Here is a 22,946-nt window from a genome sequence, read left to right on the forward strand (position 1 = left end):
GAAGAAATGTTTGCTTCCTGGCCTAGCTATAGTCAATCATTTCTCAGATTCCCCAAAAGCCCTTAAGTTCAGGGTTAGGCCCTCTTTCAGCTGATATGATGGGAAGAGCAGGGATTCAGCTTCTACCTCCAGCTGTTACTAGGTACCAGCACCTTGTGGAATCTGGGCATCATTGATCCCCAGCCCTAGGGAAGACCATGAAGCATTCTCAGATAGGCCCGGTAACAGCAAGAGGATTGTTCATGCGAGGCACCAAGTGCCAGTACCCTATGCTACTGACTGTCGCTTAGCGATGGAGCCTGCCCACACCTTGGAAGCCTGGTTAAAGAGTCACTTTGATCCAGGAGTATGTTAAGTGCAGGATAGATTCTGGCATTTGAACCCAAATGGGAATTCAATCTTTCCTTCATTTTTCCCCACTGCAGACCACTCGGCCCTGAGTGCGGCAAGGGCCCAATTCGTGGATGTGGAAGAGCGAGAGCCAGAGGCCATGGACGTGAAGGAGAGGAAGCCCTATCGCTCGCTGACCCGGCGTCGCGATGCTGAGCGCCGCTACACCAGCTCATCGGCAGACAGCGAGGAGGGCAAGGGCCCACAGAAGTCCTACAGCTCCAGTGAGACCCTGAAGGCATATGACCAAGATGCTCGCCTAGCCTACAGCAGCCGCGTCAAGGACATGGTACCACAGGAGGCCGAGGAGTTCTGCCGCACAGGTGAGTGCACACCAAAATGTGGGCTGAACACAAATGTGTACAGGTGTGTGCCTGCGTGAAAATGCAAGTGAGCTGGCCAGGGAGGAGATGCCTCTAGAAAAATCCAAGTTCCTACTGCTTTGGCTCCTGGATGAGGTAAGGGCCTGCCCTGTAGTTCATTGCTAGGCAGACCTGTTGTAGCCCACCTGCCTAGTTTAGAGTGGTGGCTGGAGGCTGGCCTTCAGCCTCAGCCTAGAGTCACGCTCTCCTGCTAAATGAACCTTGTTCTTCTATGTTAGATGGTCATGAGCTGTCTCCCTATCACAGCAACAGGTGAGGGAGGCCTCAGTGGGATGGTACCTTTAAGTTGTAAGCATGATAATAGAAGTGAGCGCTAAACAAATGCTAGTGCTTAGTTTGGGAATTTATTCATTCCACAAGCATATCTTAGCACCTCCCTTGTGTCAAGCTTCGTGAGTGATGTTGAGAGAAAGCAACTCCAAAGGTTAGAGTGACACTTAGCAACACTGGTGTCAGAGCCTCCTTCCTCACTTCTTCCTTACTGTCCTCACCAGAGTCTAGCAATCCCTTCCCAGAATACCTTTCGGCCAAACCCTTTTCTCCTTTTCCTCTGCCATTGTCCAGTCCTGGACATGGTTATAGGTTCTGGAAGATTGACCTCAATGGCCATCCAGCCCAGAGCCATCCATTCAGGCCACACTCCTTCGTAAGCCACAGTGAAGCTTGAGGGTGAATCCATGCACTATCTCCAGGCTCCTCAGCCTGACACTAGGAGACCTTCCCCAGTTTCCCCCTTGTCTTCCTAAATTTTTTTGTCTCCTGCTTCTTTCTCACCTCTCCACAGCCCACCTACATCCACGGCCTAGCCCAGCTAAACCACTGCTGCATCCCATAGGAATGATCACTTCCTGCTGTGGTACCTCCAAGGTTGTTCCACTTCAGGGCCTCTCTGTGAGGCCTGGTAGGTGACCATAGTCCCTCCCAATGGCAGCAGCCCACTGAGATTCTGCCATGATCTTCTCCCCTCCACAGACAGCATCAGCCACCCCAGAGGCTGTGTAATTCAGATATGTTTTAGCAATGCTGTTAAATCCTCACAACAATCCAAGATTGAATCATGTATCCAAGATCAAACAAGTAAGAGGAGCATGCAGGCACATACACTCACACACACATGCTCACACACTCATACTTACACATACTCGCACACGCTCGAGTGCTCACATGCATACACACGCACACACATGCACGCACACAGAACCACCTATGGCCTCATTTCCACTCCCTACCACAGGCCTGGACCCACATGAAAGCTGACCCACCATCGAGGCTGCCTCTCAGGCTTGAAAAATGACAGCCCTTCCCAGCTTGTGGTTAAGAGCTCAGGCTCTGGCATCGGACAGATCTGGATTTGAATTCCGGCTCTGCAGCTGTTACAGCCCTAGGCATCCTCACCTGTGCAGAGGGATAATGTCACCTAATGGTAGGGTGCTGTCCAGGATTAGAGAAGACTGTAAGCAATATCCTAGCCACCAGAGCTTGGCATGTAACTGATGCTCTCTAAATGCTACCTACTGCTTGTTGTCACCTCTGAGCCCCAGTGAAGAGAAGCGAAAAGACCCCTCCCAAGCTTTCCTCTAACTCTGCCCAGCTTATGCTTGACAGAGAGCTAAGTGAGCCTGTGACTCAGAGGCAAGCCTAGCACACCAGGCTAAGAAAAGGAGTCCCTCTGGTCCTTGTGAAGAACAAATGATCACCCTCAAGCACGTGCAGCACAGTTTGCAAACTGCCATCTGGGATCTTAAGAGTTAGATGCTGAAGGAGGTGCAATGGCAGCCCATGCTTTAGGCTCCTCAGGAAGGAGGTCAAATGTCATAAAACAGAACACATGCTGAAAAAAAATCTCCCACCTCACCAGTTGCCTCATCAGGGATTGCTGAACTCTAAGAGCTGGGGTTTACCTTGCATTCCTTCTGTCTCTGGGTACCTCGGCTCACAGTGCCAATTCTGACTGCTTCAGAGGGAATGGGGGGCAAGCAATATGGAAATCAGTGTGGCCCAGACTGTTTATGGCAAATAAATTTGAGTTTTCACTTGGCATAGCAGTCATTCTTTATAACAGAAGTAGCCTCTCTGGAGAGGATTAGCCCAGTAAAGCACAGATATGGGATGGTTGGGGAGCAGAACAGGGCTAGAGGACTGTGCACAGGAGCCAGGACTTGGAATGTGCAGAGACCTGCAAAGGAGATAGGGGGACTGGGATTCCAATGTACACTTCGTTTATTCTAAGAAGGGGGGGGGAGGAAAGCTAAATACAGTATGGCACAAGGGGGTGAGATTCAACATATGGAACATCTGGTCTGGCCCACCTCCCAGCCAATCAGAACCTTTGCCTGGCCACTGAGCGGAGCCCAGAGGTCCCTGAGGCACAGGGCCTGCTGATGTGAAACTATTTGTCTAGCAGCTGGATCCAGGGAAGATAATGGAGAGGGGTGGAAGAAGAGTGGCAACAGTAGCCAGGACAGAGGATTGGAGGCACCAGGGACCTCTGATACTGAACGCGTTATTTATCCATCAGTATGGAAAGGTTTCCATCAGTATGGAAAGGTTTTAGCCTCAGCTCGTGGCTGTGCTAGCTTCTGAACTCTCTCCCATTCCAGGCTCCACTGGCCTGGCCAGAAAGGAACTCCTGGTTCCAGGAACCTAAGTAGGGCTCATCCAAGAAGTTCTGTCCTGATCTGGACTTGTCAACAAGTCCCATTTGCGAGAAGAGACCAGAAACCTTCAATGCAATTTAACACACATGTTATACTGCATGCCCTGAAGATACTGTATTTGGCTGGCGACACAGAAATTTAGAGAAAAACAAGACATAGCACCAGCCTGTGTAGAAGCCACCTTCAGCAGAAGTGGCAGGCTACTCTATCATCTAGTAGCACCAGGGCAAGGCATCTCTCAGGGGGAACTGGGTGCAGAAGACAGTGAACTATAGGCATAGGTAGATAACGGGGAGCTCTCACAGAAGAAGGCAGTTTGAATCAGCTTTCATGCATGGCACTTGGCTAGAGAAGGAGGGGTGAAGGCAGAGGAAGTGGCTGGAGCCAACACAGTGAGTTTAAATACAGTGAGTGCAGCTGTGAATCTAGGGGAAAGGGGCTTCTAGTTTGGAAAACTTGCCCCCTCCACACACACACACACCTTCCCTATGATTATCTTGTTTCCTCTCAGGCACTAATTTTACTCTTCGTGAACTGGGACTGGGAGAGATGACGCCCCCTCATGGGACTCTCTACAGGACAGACATCGGCCTCCCACACTGTGGCTATTCCATGGGGGCCAGCTCTGATGCAGACCTGGAAGCAGACACTGTGCTATCCCCTGAACACCCAGTGCGCCTGTGGGGCCGGAGCACACGGTCAGGACGCAGTTCCTGCCTGTCCAGCCGGGCCAACTCCAACCTCACACTCACGGACACGGAGCACGAGAACACAGAAACCGGTGAGTGGCTCACCTGGCCCGTTGGTTACACGGGGGTTACCGGGGCATGGTTTTAATTATAATATTGATTTCCTGCTCCATCCCTGGAGCTCTGGTGAAGCTGATGAAAAATTGCTTTGCACTCAGTGGGCAAAAGTCAGAGCCTTTTGCAGTGTCACATGAAATACCCACCCATCAGTGACATGTCAGAGAGGGGTCACTGCACTTTCAGTCCAGACTGGGGCAGGGCTAAAGGGCTGGGTTATTACTTACAAGGTAAGGGAGCAGAGAGCTGCAGATGTTGCTAGCCACCCCCCTATAGAGCTGTTTCCTGTGGAGTCCAGAGGGACCCGCTCTGCTCTGAGTCTCTCTAGTGTCCAGTTCTCAGCAGTCCTAGGCAATCTCCTGTCCTATTCCATGCCTTCGGTTGCTCAGGAGGATTATGGACCAAGACTGTCAAATGGGAGCAACTTGGCATTTGGGGTGTAGGGGAGATAGAGGTCAAGGGCTCCAAAGCTCCAGTTAGGAGGAAGAAGCTTACATGACTGTACGTGTGCGGTGTCCAGGAACCGAAAGTCCTGGGGTCAGGAAATGTGTGGCATAGAAACGTGCGGCATAAACACCACCTGGTTTGCCCTGCCAGGTCAGCCCTGTGGAGGGGTCCACTGTGGACCAATGCTGGGGCCTCGGAGAGACTGGCAGAGCCTAAAAGAGCCCCACCTGGGGAGATCTGCTTCTGAGAAGCTCGGCCAAGAATGTGTGTTCATTACTATAACTGGCAGGGCAACACTGGAGATTGTTTTTAAAAAAAACTCAGAATGAGGAGAGCCAGCCAGGTGCCAGTGCCCCCTACTGGCTGCCAGCTCTAAATGCAAGAACCTGGATTCCCAGCCAGCATCTGGGTCAGGATGAGGGTTTAGCCCCCTTTAACAAGACAGCTCCAGCTGAGCTGCAGAAGATCAAAGCCCAGATTAGAGACCAGGCAGCTGACCAGGGTAGTCAGAACCTGGTAGAGGATTTCATCCCCTTAAAGAGCCAGCTGCGGCAGGATTCCAGGTGTCAGTTCTACCCTCTGGGCCCTCTAAGTTCTTTGTAGGAGTTAAGGAGAGGCCAGGCCTAAGAACTAACTTGACAGAGTCACCCATCCCCCAATTCCAGGGAGGGTCCTGTGCCCTCAGCCCCTGTGGATCTTTCCTTCCACAGTTAATAACTTGTACACTTTCATCTGCCACCAAGGCCCAGGCTGAGCTAACAGCCCTGACTCTCCCTAACCCGCTGTACACAGAAGTTTAAACAGTAGGGTCGCTCAGAGAAAATGAGGTCTGGTTGGAGGAACAGGAAGTATCTACTCCACCACTGGCCTTGGCTATGTTGGTTTCTGGCCCTCATTCTCCCCACTTGGTGTTTAAAGGAAGGCCTCACCCCTCATTTTCTGAGCTCGTGGATTAGAAAAGGAAAAAGTCATTTTTTTTTTTTAATTAGGAAAGGGAAAGCGGTTTTTGCGACATTGCAGTGAGGAAACACGAAACACGCATAAACCAGTTTTTCTTGTGCAGGACTTCTCAGAGCCTTTAAAACATTAACAGGCATGCTGATGGATAAATCACCAGCATTTGTAGCACGCTTTGTAGTCTTTAACCACAGAACCCTTTATTCTCAGCTCATCAGGGAGGAGGCAGTGTTCTGATAGCTGCCTTCTGTAGCTTCAAGCCTTGTAGACCTGGGATTCTGGCCATCTAATATTGCTGTGCTGAGGACTAAGGTACAAGGGAGAGTACGAGGGATGGAGAGAGTTAATCACGGTTCCTGATTATCAATGCCCAAGCACGGCTGAGCACTCCAGCCACAGGAGCTCATTTACTGCCTCTTCAACTCTTTGAAGTCGATTTTATTACAACCATTGCACAGAAACAGGGAACAGTGGCCACAAAAGCCAAGAAATCTGCATGGCTCACATGCTAGATGGAGTTAGAACTCTGGCCCTTTTACCAATCTAAAATCTTAACTCTGTTAGCTTTAGTTACTGTGTTGAATTTTCTGTGTAGCAAAATACTTAGGATTGCCTGTTCTTTTGAGGGCTTCTTGCTATGGTGCTAAAAGGATCACTTTCTATAAAGTCATGACAGTGCAAGACACATATCGCCCACGTTACTGTATATCCCTGAGAGCCGAATTACAGCTGAATTAAGGCTCTGTTGGGGGGATAATGACATATGCCATGAGAATGCAGATAGTGGGGCCAGGAGGTTGGTTGCTGGTTCCCTGGCATGCCCCACCCCTTCTTTCCATCTCCACTCAGACTTTAACACTCCACTTAGAGCTCTAAGGCAGCTATACTCAGAGGAACCAGTCAGGAAAAGGAGTGGAAGGAGAGTTCAACAAAGGACCTCTGATTTCTGCATCTCTTTCAGGCTTGGACTCCCAAAGCAGACACCCTACAGGTTTCCATACTCTCTCGAGCCCTGACTCCATTGGGAAGTTTCCATTAATGGCTGTCTTACACTCCAGCCTGAATAAGGATGGCGATCATCAGAATGGCTTGCTATTATTCATTGATTGGGTTTATAGAATTGTTGCTTGGCCAAGGAAATTGAGGATCAGAGAAATGAAGGGCACAGTCCTGTGTGCCTGGCTGAATAGAGGGTAGGCCCTATCCAGAGAGTCTGTTCTCTCCAGGATCTTCTTCCTTCTCTCTTGCCTTCCCATCTGACCTCCCACCATCCCATCCTCTGCCACTCAACCATCCAGCCCTCTAGACCTGGCTCTGTCCATTTTCTCTGAGGAGCACTTGGATCTCATCAGAGGAGGGATTGGATATACTGAATGTGTTAGCTAGTCATCCCATCACAGTGAGGCTACTGCTCAGGAACAAGGGAAATCAGCGCTTGCCAAGGGCCCCAGTGCACACATGGGATAGCCTCTAATCCCCATAACACCGCAATGGCATTCCCATCCTCCAGACGGGGAAAAAACACTCCACAAACAAAAGTCAACTAGCACGACAGCAACTCTCAGCGTGTTGGCAAAGCTTTGATGGGAACGTGGACCTCTCTTGTTTGCTTCCATCTGAGTCACAGGGAGTTTGGGATCTCTCCTTTGAGAACAGCAGCAATGTGAATCCTAGCTCTTAAGGGGGAACCTCCTGATAAATGTAAAGGGCTGAACCATAAACCCCTGTGACCTCCAGCCACAGAAACGTGCACCCCCCCTTTCGCAGGTGGCCTTGCATTAGTCAGTAGTAATGGTCAACAGTATTGACAGCAGTGGGAGCTTTCACTGAGGACACGGGGCTGCTGTGTGTAACTGTCATCAGTAATAACTTTTATAGGGACCATTAAAGCCAGTTTCTGTCCCTGAAAGTTAATGTCAGCCACTTTTATGTCAGTGTTTAATTGAAATAAATACAAAATTGACTGGCAGTATAAGCCTTCCTCCTCAGGACTGTCAGGCAGAGCTAGCCTTCAGGCCCCTCCTCCTAGAAGGTGAAGTCACCAACCTGGGGGGCAGTGAGGATTATCCAGCATGGCAGACACCCAGTGGACATCCAATAAATGTTTTCCAAAGACAGAGGATATGATCAGGGCTCCATTCCCAACACTGGGGCAGAATGGCAAAAATCTCTCTTGTGGATTCATATGTCATTTGTTTTGTGATGGCTGAGTGTCCCTGGCATGGCAGGCATTATTCTAAAATGTAGTAAGCAGAGTAGCAGTGGGAGAAGTGCGAAGTCAGCCACCTGTACGTATAGCAGAGGCATCCCAGATTGGAAAAATCACTGACTTCAGAGACCTGCCCCACCCCAACCCCACAGGAGATCTGGACCAAGTCCCAGCTGCTAAGCCTTGAACAACTTGGTTCACCTTTCTGAGACACAGAAGCTGTGCTTCTAAAGCAGCACACTAGTAGTTATTAGAGATGGGTGAGGGGAGCATAAGGCATGTGATGACTTGTATGTGTTTGGCCCAGGGAGTGGCACTAGTAGAAGGTATGGCCTTGTTGGAGTAGGTGTGTTACTGTGGGTGTGGACTTAAGACCCTCATCCTAGCTGCCTAGAAGTCAGTCTTCCACTAGCAACCTTCAGATGAAGATGTAGAACTCTCAGCTCTGCCTGCACCATGTCTGCCTAGATGCTGCCGTGCTCTCACCTTGATGATAATGGACTGAACCTCTGAACCTGTGAGCCAGCCCCAATTAAGTGTTATCCTTTATATGACTTGCCTTGGTCATGGTGTCTGCTCACAGCAGTAAAACCCTAACTAAAACAAGGGATGATTGTTACTGGCTACAGAACTCCAGTTGGGAGAATGAGGAGGTTCTGGAGATAAACAGAAATGATTGTCATTACAGTATTGTAAACATACTAACACTGCCGAGCTATGCTCTATAATAGGGCTCAGCGTTCAGTAATGTTAATCATCATAGTTCAAAACTATAAAATCTGAGGTCTGGGGTGATGGCTCAGTGCTGGTCAGTGAAGTGCTTGCCACATAAGCACAAAAACTTGACTCCATCCTTAGAACCAACATTTGGAAAAAATGAACAGCCAGGGGCAGTGGCAAGCTTATGATACCAGTGCTGGGGTCATGGATCCTCGGGTCTTGCTGGATACCCAGTATAGCCTAATTGGCAAATCCAAGACCAACTGTATCCCAAAAAGAAAAAAAAAATTAGGGAGACAGCACCTAAGGAACCATACCCACAGTTGCCCTCTGGCTTCCACATGCATGTGTACACACAGACTCATGTGAACCCATAAAAATATGTATGCACATACACATAGAAGATAAAAATAATTAAAATGAAAACATAAGATTTCATGTCAATTTTGTGGTGTTGCTAGCTCGTCCATCTCTGGGAAAGTCCCTGTTCTGTGGGCCCTGAATTCAGGTATCTGATCATGCCATTTGCTTAAAGGTCAGAGGAGCTACTCACTTTCCCTGCGTACGAGGAGGTCAGTCCTCTTCCTCACTCAGGTTCTGAACCTGGGTCTGGAGGGCTGCTATGATCTGATTGAGCGGGAAAGAGAGGAATTCCCAGAGGAGCCCACTGCAGAGCCACACCTGGAGGCATGCAGAGGCCTGGGTGGCCTCTCTGCTTTTATCCAAGGCGCCAACTTAGAAAATCACTTAGAAAATAAAATGAAAGAAATTCAGGTCTTCCCTCTGCTCCCCCATGATTATACAGTCTGGCATCAAAGAGGAAATTGTGAGTTAAGCTAATGAGGCACCAAGTCCACAGAACAGGCGGGTATCTCCAGGGCATGTGAAGAGAGAGCTTACCAAGTCGGCTTGCTTCACCCTCCACACTCCCTGGCCCCAGACTCTTGAGATTTATTCTTACCAAGATCTAGAAGAAAAACTGTCAGGAAGCTCCAAATGTTCAAAGTGCTGCAACCAACTGTCCAGAGAGACAGCATCTTCCAGAACAGGGAGTTGAGCCAGATAGCTGGGCTAGAGACTGAACAGTGCCTTCAGAGTTTGTCTCTTATTGGGCAGGTCACCATGTAACTCCTGAACACACTGTAAGCCCCCAAGTTCCCAAAGAGGCTGAAAAAGAACAAACCTGGTTTAAGTCAGAGAATTTAGTAATAATGAGTTAGAAGAGACATTTTTTTTCATTTTCTAGGCAAGCACATTGATCTAGAGTTCAGTAACATGTTGAAGGGATGGCCACAGCCAAGACTTAAACCCAGATGTGCCTCTTTCCATCATCGTTGTCTTGCTTGGCAACTCCACTCCATGGTGTGCACTGTTTTGTAGAAACATGTGCTCAACTCATAAACTGTGAGGTCTGGGAAATAATTCTGGCTATATCTAGGACATAAATTTCCTTGTCCATGTTAGAAACTTCCAGAGAAGCAAATGAACGTATAGCCTCTCCAATATGATCTGGATATAAAACAAACAAACAAACAAACAACAACAACAACAAAAATCAAACCAGGCCACTCTCAAACTGTGTCAAGCAAGAGAAAAAGTTTAAGAGGAAAGTCCAATTAGAAAGCATCTGAGAAGGCTCCATGGAAGAGGTGCTGGACCCCAGGCCCTGAGGGTCAGGAGGAATTTAACAGATAAAGAAACTGAAAGCAGGGCATTCTGTGTGGACAGCCAGCAAGGGTGTCCCCAGAGGCTGTGCAGAATAGACATTCGAAAGTGTGTTGTACAGGAATCTGGGGGTGGAGAGTGGGAAGATGTAAGACTGAGTCCAGCACTGTTCTGTATGATCTTGGGAATGTAGTAACTGTTCTTTCTGCTTCAAATGAGCGAGTTTATTAAGCTTGTAGCAAACAAAAGTAAAAGAACAAACAGCAAGTAGCATATAGGTAACAAAACCTCATCAAAGCAGATGCTTTTAACATCCAGCAGGGACCAACGGAATAACCTGATTGAGAGAGAGATCAAATACAGGTAACATCATCAAACTGGGCTTACAACATCCAGCAGAAAACGGCTGGGGAAGAATCAGTCTTGCTGGAGTTCCCAGCAGGGAGCTTCTGGCTTCTTATGACAACCACACTTGTTTTTACATTGTAGGATAAACAATAGCAAAGTCTGTTAGGAATTGTTTGCCTTCTACGTGTTCTCAAGGACACCATGTTTTTACATCCTTTGCTCTTTGCTGTTTTCCCCCCCCCCCCCCCCCCCCCGTCCTTGTTACAAAGCCAGTGAGTACCCTGACCCATGTCAGGATTTGGAGGACGCTTGATATAAACAGGCTTGAGTCTGAGACAAGGGAAGACCTTCTTGATACCACAGTCCACTCTTGGCAAGCCCAAACATCTCATGAGAATTCACCGAGATAATGCATATTTCAGATGCCATGCTATTCCTTGCGCACTTGCCATAGCCTAGGAATGGTTTTAAGTCCTGAGATTCTGTCAATCATCAAAACTTCTCACTCTTAAGAATATTACATTTTAATGGGGAGACAGGTTGGGAAATTAAACTGTATACTGTGTGTCAAGATAGTAAGTGCTGTGCGAACAAGTCCCAGGGTGAGGGAGGAGAGTTGTAATTTTAAATATGGTGGCCAGAGAAGGCTTCATAGAGACAGTGAATCGGGGGTTTTGTCATTGATAACAGGAGATGTGAGGATGTGGGATGAAAACCAGCAGAAGGAAGGACAGCTGCAGGGACCTTAGTGTAGAATGTTAATGGCTTGTTTGAACAGCAACAAAGGGGCCAGTGGGTAGAACAGTGGAGTATGCCAGAGATGGCCTGGAGTGGAAGGTGTGCAGGCTGGCACTAGAACTACTGAGAACTTTGACAGAGGATGGGCAGGGTCTAACCAGTGCATGAGTAAGATCATTCTGGATGCTGCGTTGAGAGTAGACTGCAGCAGGCACAGGTTCAAGTGTGATGCTAGGGCAAAAGTCCATGCAAGAAAGGATGTGGACTCTGACCAAGCAGGCAAACCTTGTAAGTAGCTGGGATTGCCTCTGTGAGGAGCTTCCCTATCCTGTTCTGCTTCCCAGAGATCTCTTCTCCAAAGACCCCTTACTCTTAGTCCTGGGCCCAGTAAGAATTCCCAGGTACTCTAGGGCAAGAGAACCTCTATTTGGTCCTCTAACCACACACCTACTGTGGAACAGTTGCTGGATTCCTTAGCCACTGGCCCATTCCATGCTCCTTCTCTCTACTTTGATCCTGAACCACCATCCCCAGCCGCTCCTCATCCTGGATCTCCATCCTGTTGCTGATCCTCTTGCTTTCTGATCCTGCTGCTTTCCTCCCACCACTGGCCTTGCATTCTCTTCCCCAGGAGGCATGTGGTACACGCTTATTTTGCTAAAACTCCTTTAGCTACAATTCCAACCCGTCCTCTGTCTGCTCAGTGGCCTCAGACTGCTGTAGCAACACATGGCAAGGGACTTCTCCTCTACAGCACTCCACTGTGATCTGGAGGCTGTGGTTTAAAGGCCACGAGCAATTTCTTGGGAGTTCCTTGTTAGAGGACTTTACAAAGTCCGGATCCAGAACAGGTGCTCCCCACCTCCCTCCCACTTGTAAGCTTGGTTAGAGCTAATCAGGCTGTGCCCTGTTTCTGAACTGGGAAAGGAGAAGGAGATGGGGCGAGTCAGACCTTGCTAAATGAAAATGGATTGCTTTCTTAAAACTTGGTTCAGACCCACTGAGCGTGGAGAGAAGTGCAGCAAACAAGAATTTTGCCTTTAATTTGCGCCAACATGACTTTCAATTCCAGTGGAAGCAACACAGTAACCGAATTCCTTCCCAAGATAGTCTGGAGGCATTTTCCTCCTTGTGTAATAAGCTCTGCTTTATCCAGGGCAAGTTGGTTCCTTAGCCTGTTTGAACATCATCTCACTCAAGATGAAAGAATAGCCAGTAGTGGGAAGAGAGCCTTCTGCTCAGGAGAGCATAGTTGCAGCCTCAGCATCCAGAGACAATCTGGTTTCAGAACTAGGCTGTCACTAGCCCTAGTGTGATGCCAAACCAGGTTATTTCTCTTCTCTGAGCACCAGCTAGTCAAATGGGGACTCAGGGGTCTCAGTCAGTGGCGTGGCATGGAAGGAGGGTCTCAGCCACATAGCAACTGAGGAATTTTATGCAAATTACTGAAGTTCAGTGAGGCTCAGTTTCCCCGCCTGCAGCTTTGGGATGAGTTCCTATTTCCTAAAGATATAATGAGAGCAGAAATGAGGCTCTCCATAGAGAAAATAAGGCACTGTTCTCCAGGCAGGGCATGATAACCAACTGTGAAATAAATTCTACGACTTAGGATCATTGTTGAAATAATAAATGAACTAGGAGAAAAGACATAGCACAGAGCCAGATGGGTTGATTTCAGGGACACTGTACACTAGGTCACTATGTAAAATAGATTTCAGGTTTTTCTAAAAGTTCTAAAGGGCCAGTGAGATGTCTTAGCAGGTAAAAGTGGTTGCCATATTAGCCTGACCACCCAAGCTTGGTTTCTTAAACCCACAGTGGAAGGAGAGACCCAGCTCCTACAAGTTCTTGCCTGACCTCCACATGTATGTGGTGACACATACACTGTATGGATGCATTCTTCACACACACTAAGATATGATTTTTTAAAGGCTTAAAAAAATGCTCCACACATAACTGGATTCTCTAAATGTTAATTCCCTTACTTTTTAAAGACCCCTTAGTTGAAAAATTCCCTGATTCACTTCATGATGGGTTTGGCCAAAAACCATTAGCCTACTATCTGGGCAGAGTTTTGGGTTCTGTGATCTATTGGGCTGACTCTAAAATCTCTTGAGCTTGTAGTATAACACTGGGCTCCCTGGCCTGTGGAACCGGTCCTCCCTTCCTTCTGTGCCTCCGATGTGAATGTGGGAATAGATGACTAATAAGCCTAAGGGTGGCCACGAACTGGGAGGGTGGCAAGAAAGGCATCCTCAAACAGGAAGTGCTGCCCTGGAGGCTGGATGAGTCACAAGCCACCTGGACCACTCTGCTCGGGCAGAGGACCCTGGGGCACATTTTTCAGAATACCACGTGTAGCGAGCTAGCATGGCAAGAGGGTTTGGTATCTCCCAAACCCTTACCACAATTAAATTTCACACCAATTGCCCAGGTAGATGGACCACCATGTAGAAACTGCTTTCATTCCTTTGACCTCATTGTGTGGGGGAAACACGGGGTAGACAAAAGGTAAAGGGGGCCCAAGGGGCTCATATGGGCTTGATACATGAAGCTTGATGTGGGCAGGATGACACTTGTTAGCCTTGGGATCTCTGGAGCCAGGTTTAGGGGAAACCCAGAACAAACCTCTTTAAATGATTTAGAGAGGATGAGGCCCTCCCCCAAACTTCCCTCAGTGACAAGGAAGGCCAGCTGTCTCTGATAGGGAAGCAGCCATGCAGAGAAGAGCACCCCAAGCAGTGAGGGGGCTGCGTCTGACTGCTGCCTGGGTGTATTGTTTATCAAATAGCTAGCGTTTGTTATGGCTGAAGCTTTAAGGAGCTAAGAGGTGGGCCAAAGGGAAGCCAGGCTCCCTGATGGTGTGGATAAGGCTGAATCACTGACTTGTATGCAGTGATTTCTTCTGAAAGTGATAGGAAACCAACCGAAGTTTTACCAGGGAGAAAGTAAAGATCCCACCTGTTTCATTTTAGGCTGCATCTAGTGAGACCTTACTCCCAAGATGACAATTGCCTTTGGGTTTGCACAACAAAGCAATCCAGCAGAGAAACCCCACAGGTGTAGCTGGAAGCTGTATTCAGAACACACTGGTCTCAGTTAATCGTGAGCTTGACTCACTGGGGATCTCAGGACCCATCTGCTAAACTTGGACTGAGGTCAGTCAGTTACTTGTATATATATATATATACATATATATATATATATATATATATATATATATACAAGTATATATATATATATCTTCTGCCCCCTTGTATTGATAAAACTGAATTGGTCTGAGTTTTCTAGAGAACAGAGCTTCAGGCACAGAGAAGAGCCCATGCCTTGTCCGGGAGGTATATTTCCAGGGCAGTGGGGACAAGATGAAATGAGGCAAAGGTGATACCCAGAAGAAAGGTGATGTGCTGCCATGCTAATTAGCACTTCATGGTGAGCTGCAGGGACATTCCTGGCCTCTACTCAGTAGGCCTGCTCACTAGGTCCCTGCCAACTATATAGACAAGCCATGCTTCCAGAGGGAAGGAAGGAAGGGAAAACAGAAAGACAAACAATTGAGGATGTTGGGTAGAAGACCTCAGTGAGCACCAAGAAGGTCAAACTGACCACATCCTGCAGGTAGATCGTTTCACTCCAGCAGGTGAAGACTCCAGGAGAAGTAGCAAAGGTGCTGTGTTGGATAGTCTTATATCAACTTAGCATAAACAAGAGCCATCTGAGAGACAGGAACCTCCACTGAGAAAAATGCCCCCAGGAGATAGGGCTTGTGGGCAACCCCATGAGATGGTTTTCTTCAATAATGATTGATGTGGGAGGGCCCAGTTCCCTGTGGGTGGAGCCATCCCTGAGCTGGTGGTCCTGGATGCTTTATGAATGCAGGCTGAGCAAGTCATGAGGAGCAAGCCAGGAAGCAGCATTTATCCATGGCTTCTGCCTCCCAGCCTGGCTTCTTTTGATGATGGACTATGATGTGGAAGTATAAGCTGAAATAAACCCTTTCCTCCCTAAGTTTCTTTTGTTCGTGGTGTTTATCATAGCACTAGACAGGTGCATAACTGCCATCAGCACCACTTGTTCTGCATGGAATCAGAAGTGTTCCCCGAAGGTTCCTGTTCTGAATATTTGGCATGAAGACTATGGCATGATTTGGGAGGTTCTGTAGCACTGAGGAGTGAAGCACGACTGAATGAAGTGGTTCACTGCAGGGTGGGTTTTTGAGGGATATCATCTCTACCTACTTCGAGTGATGCTCTCTCTGCTTCCTCCCCACCATGATGTGAATCATTCTGGAAAGTCTTCCTTGTTAAGGGAAACCCAAACCTCTAAAACTATGATCCAATATAAACCGTTCTGCCCTTAAGTTGTCTGATGGAGGTATTTTGGTCAGAGCAATGCCAAGGAATCATTAATGCACTGGGGTTAACTATTCCCTCTCCCTCCTTCTTCCTGCCCTTCCCTCTCCCTTTTGCTCATAAATTCTACATTGGTTAATAAGGGTGTCCCTAATTCCTGCTATCTATCATGTACATTTACAGGAAGCCAGGCAGTATGGGTGCTTTGTTTCATTTAATTGCCCCATTCAGTTTGTAAAGCCATTTGTTATTAGCATTTTATAAATGGTTAAAATGAGATCTTAAAAGTTTTAATAATTTGCCGGGCAGGAAGTCCCAGAGTTCAGGTCTAAGCCAGGGCTGTCTAAATCCAAAGCCTGAGCCACTTACTGCATTGGCTCATGGAGACAGGAATATGATTTGAAGGGATGACTACCAATGCTTTTGCAGGTTAAAATGATATGGTTGTACCAGACTTACCTTTCCAGAAAAACATAGTTACCCACACTTAAGCTCAGACTCGGGAGCCACGTTGTCAGTATTTGAACCCCATCACCTTCTCTACATGCTGGCAAAGTCCCTTCATTTCTCTATCCCTTCTGTTTTCTTGTCTGTAAAGTGGGGACAATGCTGCTCTATGCTACATAGGAATGCTGTAAGGATTCCATGAGTAAATAAAGTCATAGCAGGTCACATTATTTGGCACATAGGAGGTACTATGTGGGTATATACTGTTATTATTAATTGCACAGCACTTCCTGGATGATAACATGAAGATTTGCAGGATTCTAAGAGGTAGCTATGAGGCTCTTCTTTGGGTAGAAGTGCTCACACATCTGGATCGAAGCAGAGATGGGATTCAACTCCAGGTCTCTCTGACTCCACACCCACGCATGGATGCTCATGGTTCCATCTGGCAGCCAGTCAGCTTGGCTCCCATTCCAGGGATGATTCCCAGGTACCCGGGCCAAGTCTAAGGGCTCCAACAAGCCTGGTTTTTCTCCAGGACTCTTCTCCCAGGCTGCTCCGTGAGAAACAGCCACCTCATTTAAGAAGTATACTTCCCTTCAAATAAATAGGCAACCCCTTCATGTTTTGAACATTGAAGAGGAGTTTTCTCTCCACCCCCAACTCTACAGCCTGGCTCCTAAATGAGTTTGCTACACTTAGTTTTGTAGTACCCTAACTAACTACAAAATAAATTGCTTTTGCGGAGTACACCTCTACGAAGGGAGTAAGCACAGTGTGTGGAACAACCCAGGTTCAAAGCAGGGTATAAACCGAGGGAAATGGTTTGCAATTCCAGTTCCTTGCAAAGATGGGAGAGGGAGGAGAGAAGAGCCATCTTGGGTGTGAAGTGGGTGGTGAAAATGCAGAAGCCACTCCAAGTGGGAAACAAATGGGCTGGAGGCAGAAGGTAGGCAGCAGTGAGAATCCAGGCATCCTTTAGCTGGTAGCTAAGAGAGAGTGTGTGCTTACACACAAGTGTTATAGTCTGAGACCAAGGATACCTGACGTCTCTGGGCCCTTGTACCTTGGCTCAGACATAGAAATGGAGACAGTTATTAAGAAAGGGAAAGCCCTCCAAAGAACGGGGGTGAGCAGGGAAGCCGAGGCAAGAGCATGCACTCAAAAGAACAGAACCACAGGGACTCGTGGCCCCTCATTGGTCTTTTCCACACCACCTACCTTCCCACATTTGTGTGTCAGGGCGGTTTCCAAGCATGGCCTGTTCTTTATGTGTAGGCCAGCTGGGGAAGGGATTCCAGCCTCTCTCTGACAACTGATTTCTTTCCTATGTTAACTTTGCTATAGCCTTTTCTAGTCCCTCCTCCTCCTGTCACACAGAAACTGCCTTCTTCCTGGCTGTACCCTCCACCTTCGCACTTACAACGTCAGCACTACTGTTAGTAAAGCTAAAGGATGGGTTGTATTTGCAAAAAATATTTATGCCACATTTTCCTCAGGTAGAAATGAAAAGGTCTTAGAAATCGGCCCCAGTAGCCTGGCCATTATTATTCACTTTTAGAACAAGCAGAACAACTCTTCATACCTGCAATCCCATAAATGGCTCTACCGTCATCCAGCTCTGAACTCTGACAGTGAAGTTAGAACTTAAAGCAGATGTTGGGACACACCCACAGTTCAGTGACACCCTGGTGGGGTCAGCATACAGCAGGATTCACTGCCCAAAATGTAGGATCCAAGAGACCCAAAAGCAAAACCTCTATGCCAAAGGCATTCGGGGCAGAGTGAAGAAGCCAGCTCCAAGCATCCCTTTGCTAAGTGACAAGTGCTCGTGAGTTATAATGACATCCACATGGTGCCATCTTCCAGGGAAATGCAGGAGAGACCTAGAGCCCAAGGTTTTGATCAGGGGATTGATCATCTAGGTAACACCTGAAATTCCAGACACAGAAACAATACAGGTGTTTAACATGAGCACATTAAGCAGCCCTCGCATCAAGTCACTCTTGTGATTCAGGGAGGGGCTGTTTATTAGCAGGTTCCCAGACTAGTCAGGACCATCCTTGCAAGCAGAAGAAGTCTTTAAGATGCAACGTCAGGTCTGCTGTGGGTTAGCTCTTTTGCATGCTGCCCTTGGATTAGCCTCCTGCTTGATCAAAGAATGATCCAAGCAGACCACCCAGTACATACTTCTCAGGACAGCATTGGAGTTTTTCAACACTCTCTGTCCTTACACACACTCTTAACTAGTGGCTATAAGTTTTAACTGGGAGAACTTGCCTGGTGAGGAACACTGGATGCTAGTACAGGGAAGAAGGGAAGAAGAGATGAAATGATGTCTCTTCAAAGAAAGCAACTTGTGTTTAAACGAATCTCACAGTAGGAGCATGTTTCTAGGTGTGTGGTAGTGGGTGGGTTAAGCTGGGCAGAACAGTGCAGAACTCTTTCTTTGTGTTGACTATGCAGTGGACTAGCTGTGCATAGCTGCAGGAAGTCAGGGGTGGTCTCAGCCTAGGGGCTCATAGTACAGAGGAGACAGTGGACAGCCCCTACGTAGCCACCTTGCAGAAGAACACCTCAGTGCTGGGAGTAGCACTGAGTGGCCAGCAGCCAGCCAATCAAGGAAGAACTGCCACAGAACCATGGGAAGAAGCAGCTGTCCCTAATACTAGGCAGCGTGGGCGCTGTTTGACGTTTTGTGGTTTGGATGATGCTTTTGGGCTTTGCCTGAATTCAGAAATGACCCCAGGGTGTCCTTGTCTTTGGCTTCATCTACTGTAAGTCACATAATTGTCTGGAGCTGGAGTATAAAAGGGTGTTGGTTGCTTAAATCCAACAGGAAAATGCCACAGTCTGTGTAAGCTGAGGGTGTCAGGCCAGTTCCTGGTCACTACACGATTCTTTTTTCCCCTCTTGTATCTTTCTAATTTACTTTTCTCAATGAAATGGCAAGGTACCCAGCAAAAGTCATTTAAGGGAAGGAGAATGTCTTTTAGCTCAGAGTTCAAGCGTGCAGTCCTTCAAGGTGGGAAGGCATCTGAGACAGCTGATCACTTTGCATCCACAGTCAGGAAGCAGACAGGGACAAAGGCCGGCCGTCCTCTCATTTCCTGTTTTATTTGGTCTTGTCCTCTAGCTCATTGAATAGGTACTTGAACTTATGGTGGCTCTTCCTACCTCAGTTAGCCACAGTTGAGAAACTCTTACACGATCCTCCCAGGCTGATGATGAGTATTAACCATTATACTATGCCAAACCAAAAATAAAGAATAGAACATTGATAACAGGTAGGAGAACCTGCATTGAAAGCCTTCAGTGAACTGTATGTATCCTTGACAAGTTCCAATGTTCAGGGGACATAATAATAAAAAATGGCTTATTTAATAATAGTATAATTATACTACTGAATTAAGTGCTATTAAATTTTATTTAATAATATATATTCTGCAGTAATTATTACAGGCCAAGTATAAATATACTCTTTAAAAACCCTTATTTTACCTTCTTGTCTCTATAAAACTGCTATGTTCTTTTTGAGCAGATAAGAAAATAGGAACTGAGACATGTTAAGCACCAATCATGCAATCACTAATTTAATAAGTGGCAGGGACCAAGTTCAAGCATAGATATCTGCATGACTCCACATTCTCGTCACTGTCTGGAGCACTGTTGACTTGCAGATGTCGTGGATATTGAAAGACATGGCTGGCCAAGCTGTTTTCATGAGCCTAGACTAGAGCAAAACCTTTGTGACAAATTTGATGCATGTTCACAGACAGGGAATATACAGGAGCCCCAAAAGGCAGGGGGGGAGGTTCCTAGGAGCAGCTGTCATAGCTGAACCAAGTGAGCTGGTTGCTGCTGGGTATCCTCAGAAAGCAAGGTAAGGATTTGTCTACTGTTTGTTCCTATGTAGCTGGCTAATTAGTATAAAGCGTGCCGCCCATTATTGATCAGTTTCGTATTCCACCACAATGATGTCTTAATGAAGCTCACGGTCTACAGCTCAAAAATGGGGTGAAAACTTTAAAGCGAATGTGATAGTTAATCTGGCTGTCCCCTTCGGGGGTACAGGACAATCTCATGAGGGTATTCTTCAATGAGCTTTTTAACTATGCCTCATGGTTAAATGCATTCTTTTTTCTTTACATTTAACCTTTTTCACAGGTCTGTGTATATCTTGGCAAAACTGTAGCATATGCATCCTCATGGGTTCAGAGCCTGGACATGAGAGTCCATGAATACACATGGGTTTGAAGGCATTCATCATATATCCTGCCCATCATGCCCACTATTTGAGAATGCTAGCTAGAGATACAGGAGAATACAAGATATAGAACTCATACACAGAATACAAGACTGAGTACCTCAGAACAGCTCAATCCCTGAATCTCTCACCTTGCCACTTCTCTGCCACTCTGGATAAAAGAAGACTGGGATGTAGGATGGGCTCTTTCTGAAGTCTGCAGGATCCTTCCTCATTTTCCCCTGGCTTCTGATGGGTTGCTGGCCATTCTTACCATCCCTTGGCTTGCATCATGGCAGCCTCTGCCTTCTGTGACATGGCCCTCTCTCTATCAATGTATGCATTTATTTCTTGACAGTAAGGGCAGATTGGATAAAGGGGCCTCTAGCTCTAGTGCAACCTCATTTTACAATTCTAGCCATAGCAATCTTATTTTCAAATATGTCATGTGCTGAGGTCTTGGGCATAAGACATTAATGTGTCTTCTGAGGGAAAAAAACATCTGATCCCATTAGAAATGCCTGTTAGGCACCAGGCACTCTGGTAGGCACCATGATTTCCCAGGCAGAAGTAGGATTCTTGAGTTCATGGGCCTCATGAACAGTAGGCAAGAAAGAACACTTGAGTCTGAATGATGGACCAGTTGCCACTTCCTACAATGGACTCCAGGGACCCTGAAGCTTTTCCCTACTCAAGCCAAGTCAGACCTCCCAATCCTATACCCTCTTCTTGGTGACTCAGCCCTTCATGGGGGACAGGATGACCCCAGAACACATGCCTGCCTGGGACTACAGAAGTGGCCTGGCAGCTGAGCCTTAGCAACAGTGTGTGTGGCTGAGTACTGACCTGACAATGTGTCTGTGCTGAAACCACTGGATGCAACCACCTGCAAGTGTCAAGGGAAGGTGCACTTGACAGTATGTGAGTTACAACAAAATACGTGTTCAGTGTGGAAACAAATTATGCCAGTGCTTGGGAAGTGTGGTAACAAGTGTGTATGGATTTGAGCATAGATGAGGGTTGTGTGTGATGGAAGGTGAGGGTGAGAGAGAGAGAGAGAGAAAACAAGTAAGGATTTTCTGTTAAATACCTGTTGTATTCTAGAATCAGCAAGCAAAGATGAAGTCTTTCCTCCCATTATGGAAGGAAAGGCTTTGAAAACTTCCTAACTTAAAAAAAAAAAAGCCATCTAGCTAGTGTTTGTTAATTAGGAACAGGTCCCTGGGAAGCTGCTGTACAGCAACACCAATAAATCACTCATTAACTGTCCATGGCTGCCTGCCTCCAAATCAGCTGTATTGCAACTCCAGAGGGAGCTAGGCCAGGAGGATTTCTACTTCAGACCTGTGGGCTGGGGAGAGTTGTGTGTCCCCACCCAGTCCTCCTGTGGGCACTCCTAAGTCACACCAGGCCAGGTAGGGCTGAGTCAGCACTCCTAGATTCCTAGACTTATATCTGTCTCTGCATCCAGTTTTCCAGTCCCCACTTGTAACATCACTGGCATTCCTGTTCCCTGGTCTGCCTTGACTGGTTCCATCTTCATCATGTTCTCTCAGAGCCCTGGTCATGAGCTTCTCTCGTGTCTTATGGCTCCTGTGCCTGTACTTCTACTGACACCTCCCACTACAGAGCGCCTCCTATGGGTACTCCTCTTTAGCCAGCGCCAGCCAATGCTCATAAAGTAACAGCTACTAGCAATGCTTTAAACTCTTATCTTTATCTAAAACCACCATAACCTGGGGAGGATAAGTAGAGTAACTCTTAATGAGAACAGAAACTTCTCTTGGGAGTGATGAGAATGTTCTAGAACCAGGTAGTTGCAAAAGTTGCATGACGTCCATCCAATGCTACTGAATTTTATGGGGACAAAAAAGGACCAAAAAAAAAAAAAAAAAAAAAAGACAAACAAACAAAACCAAAAACAACATCCAAACAAGTGAAAACAGAAGGAAAATCCTAGGACATTTTATCTTCTTTAAATTTACTTACAGTTTGGTGTCTTGCCGGGCTTTGCAAAAGTATGCTTTACCACTGAGCAAAAACCCTCAGCCATCACACATTTATTGGATTCACCCATTAGATTGGTTCTTGGAATATGGAAGTGTTTGGGGTAGGAGGATTCAGGCTAACAAGCTGCAGAATACAATCTATGCGGTCCTCCAAAAACTAAAACACTCCTTCCTATACTTACCTCTACTTTATATACAGAGAAACCTCAGAATCATGAAGCCATGGACCTTGCCAAAGTCACAGCATCCTAAGGAGCTCTGCTAGGATATGGATCTCAGCATTTTGCTGCTGTGTGTGTTCAAGGCCTTTAGCTTCCTCCTTGTTTCTGGCCCAGCACCAGCTAACTCAACCATAGTATGACTAAAGAGTAGGGAAACACAGCCCTGATGAAGGTACCAAGGACTGTGGCTCCTCCTCCTTTGACCTGGAACTCTCCTGGCCAGCCTGCTTGCCTTTGGGTGAGGGCCTTCCATTGAAGCACTTTCCAAATCAGGCTCTGTCTAACATCTTAGCAAGACATTTGTATGAGCACTCTGCCCTTCTGCCTAACAGGGACCTCAAAACCTGTGAC

General features: G+C 47.1%; 1 protein-coding gene across 3 annotated transcripts in view; it reads left to right on the top strand.

Annotated features, from left to right (window-relative positions):
- The window catches only part of Tenm4 (teneurin transmembrane protein 4), a 699,747-nt gene that overhangs the window by 333,907 nt on the left and 342,894 nt on the right, over positions 1-22,946 (top strand). For all 3 annotated transcript variants that reach the window (XM_029479436.1, XM_029479435.1, XM_021166324.2), the window contains exons 4-5: positions 426-713; positions 3,942-4,211. In XM_029479436.1, coding sequence (XP_029335296.1) covers positions 426-713; positions 3,942-4,211 — 558 coding nt within the window. The remainder of the gene's footprint in view (positions 1-425; positions 714-3,941; positions 4,212-22,946) is intronic.

The sequence above is a fragment of the Mus caroli genome, chromosome 7 (assembly GCF_900094665.2).
Source record: "Mus caroli chromosome 7, CAROLI_EIJ_v1.1, whole genome shotgun sequence".
Lineage (NCBI taxonomy): Eukaryota > Metazoa > Chordata > Mammalia > Rodentia > Muridae > Mus > Mus caroli.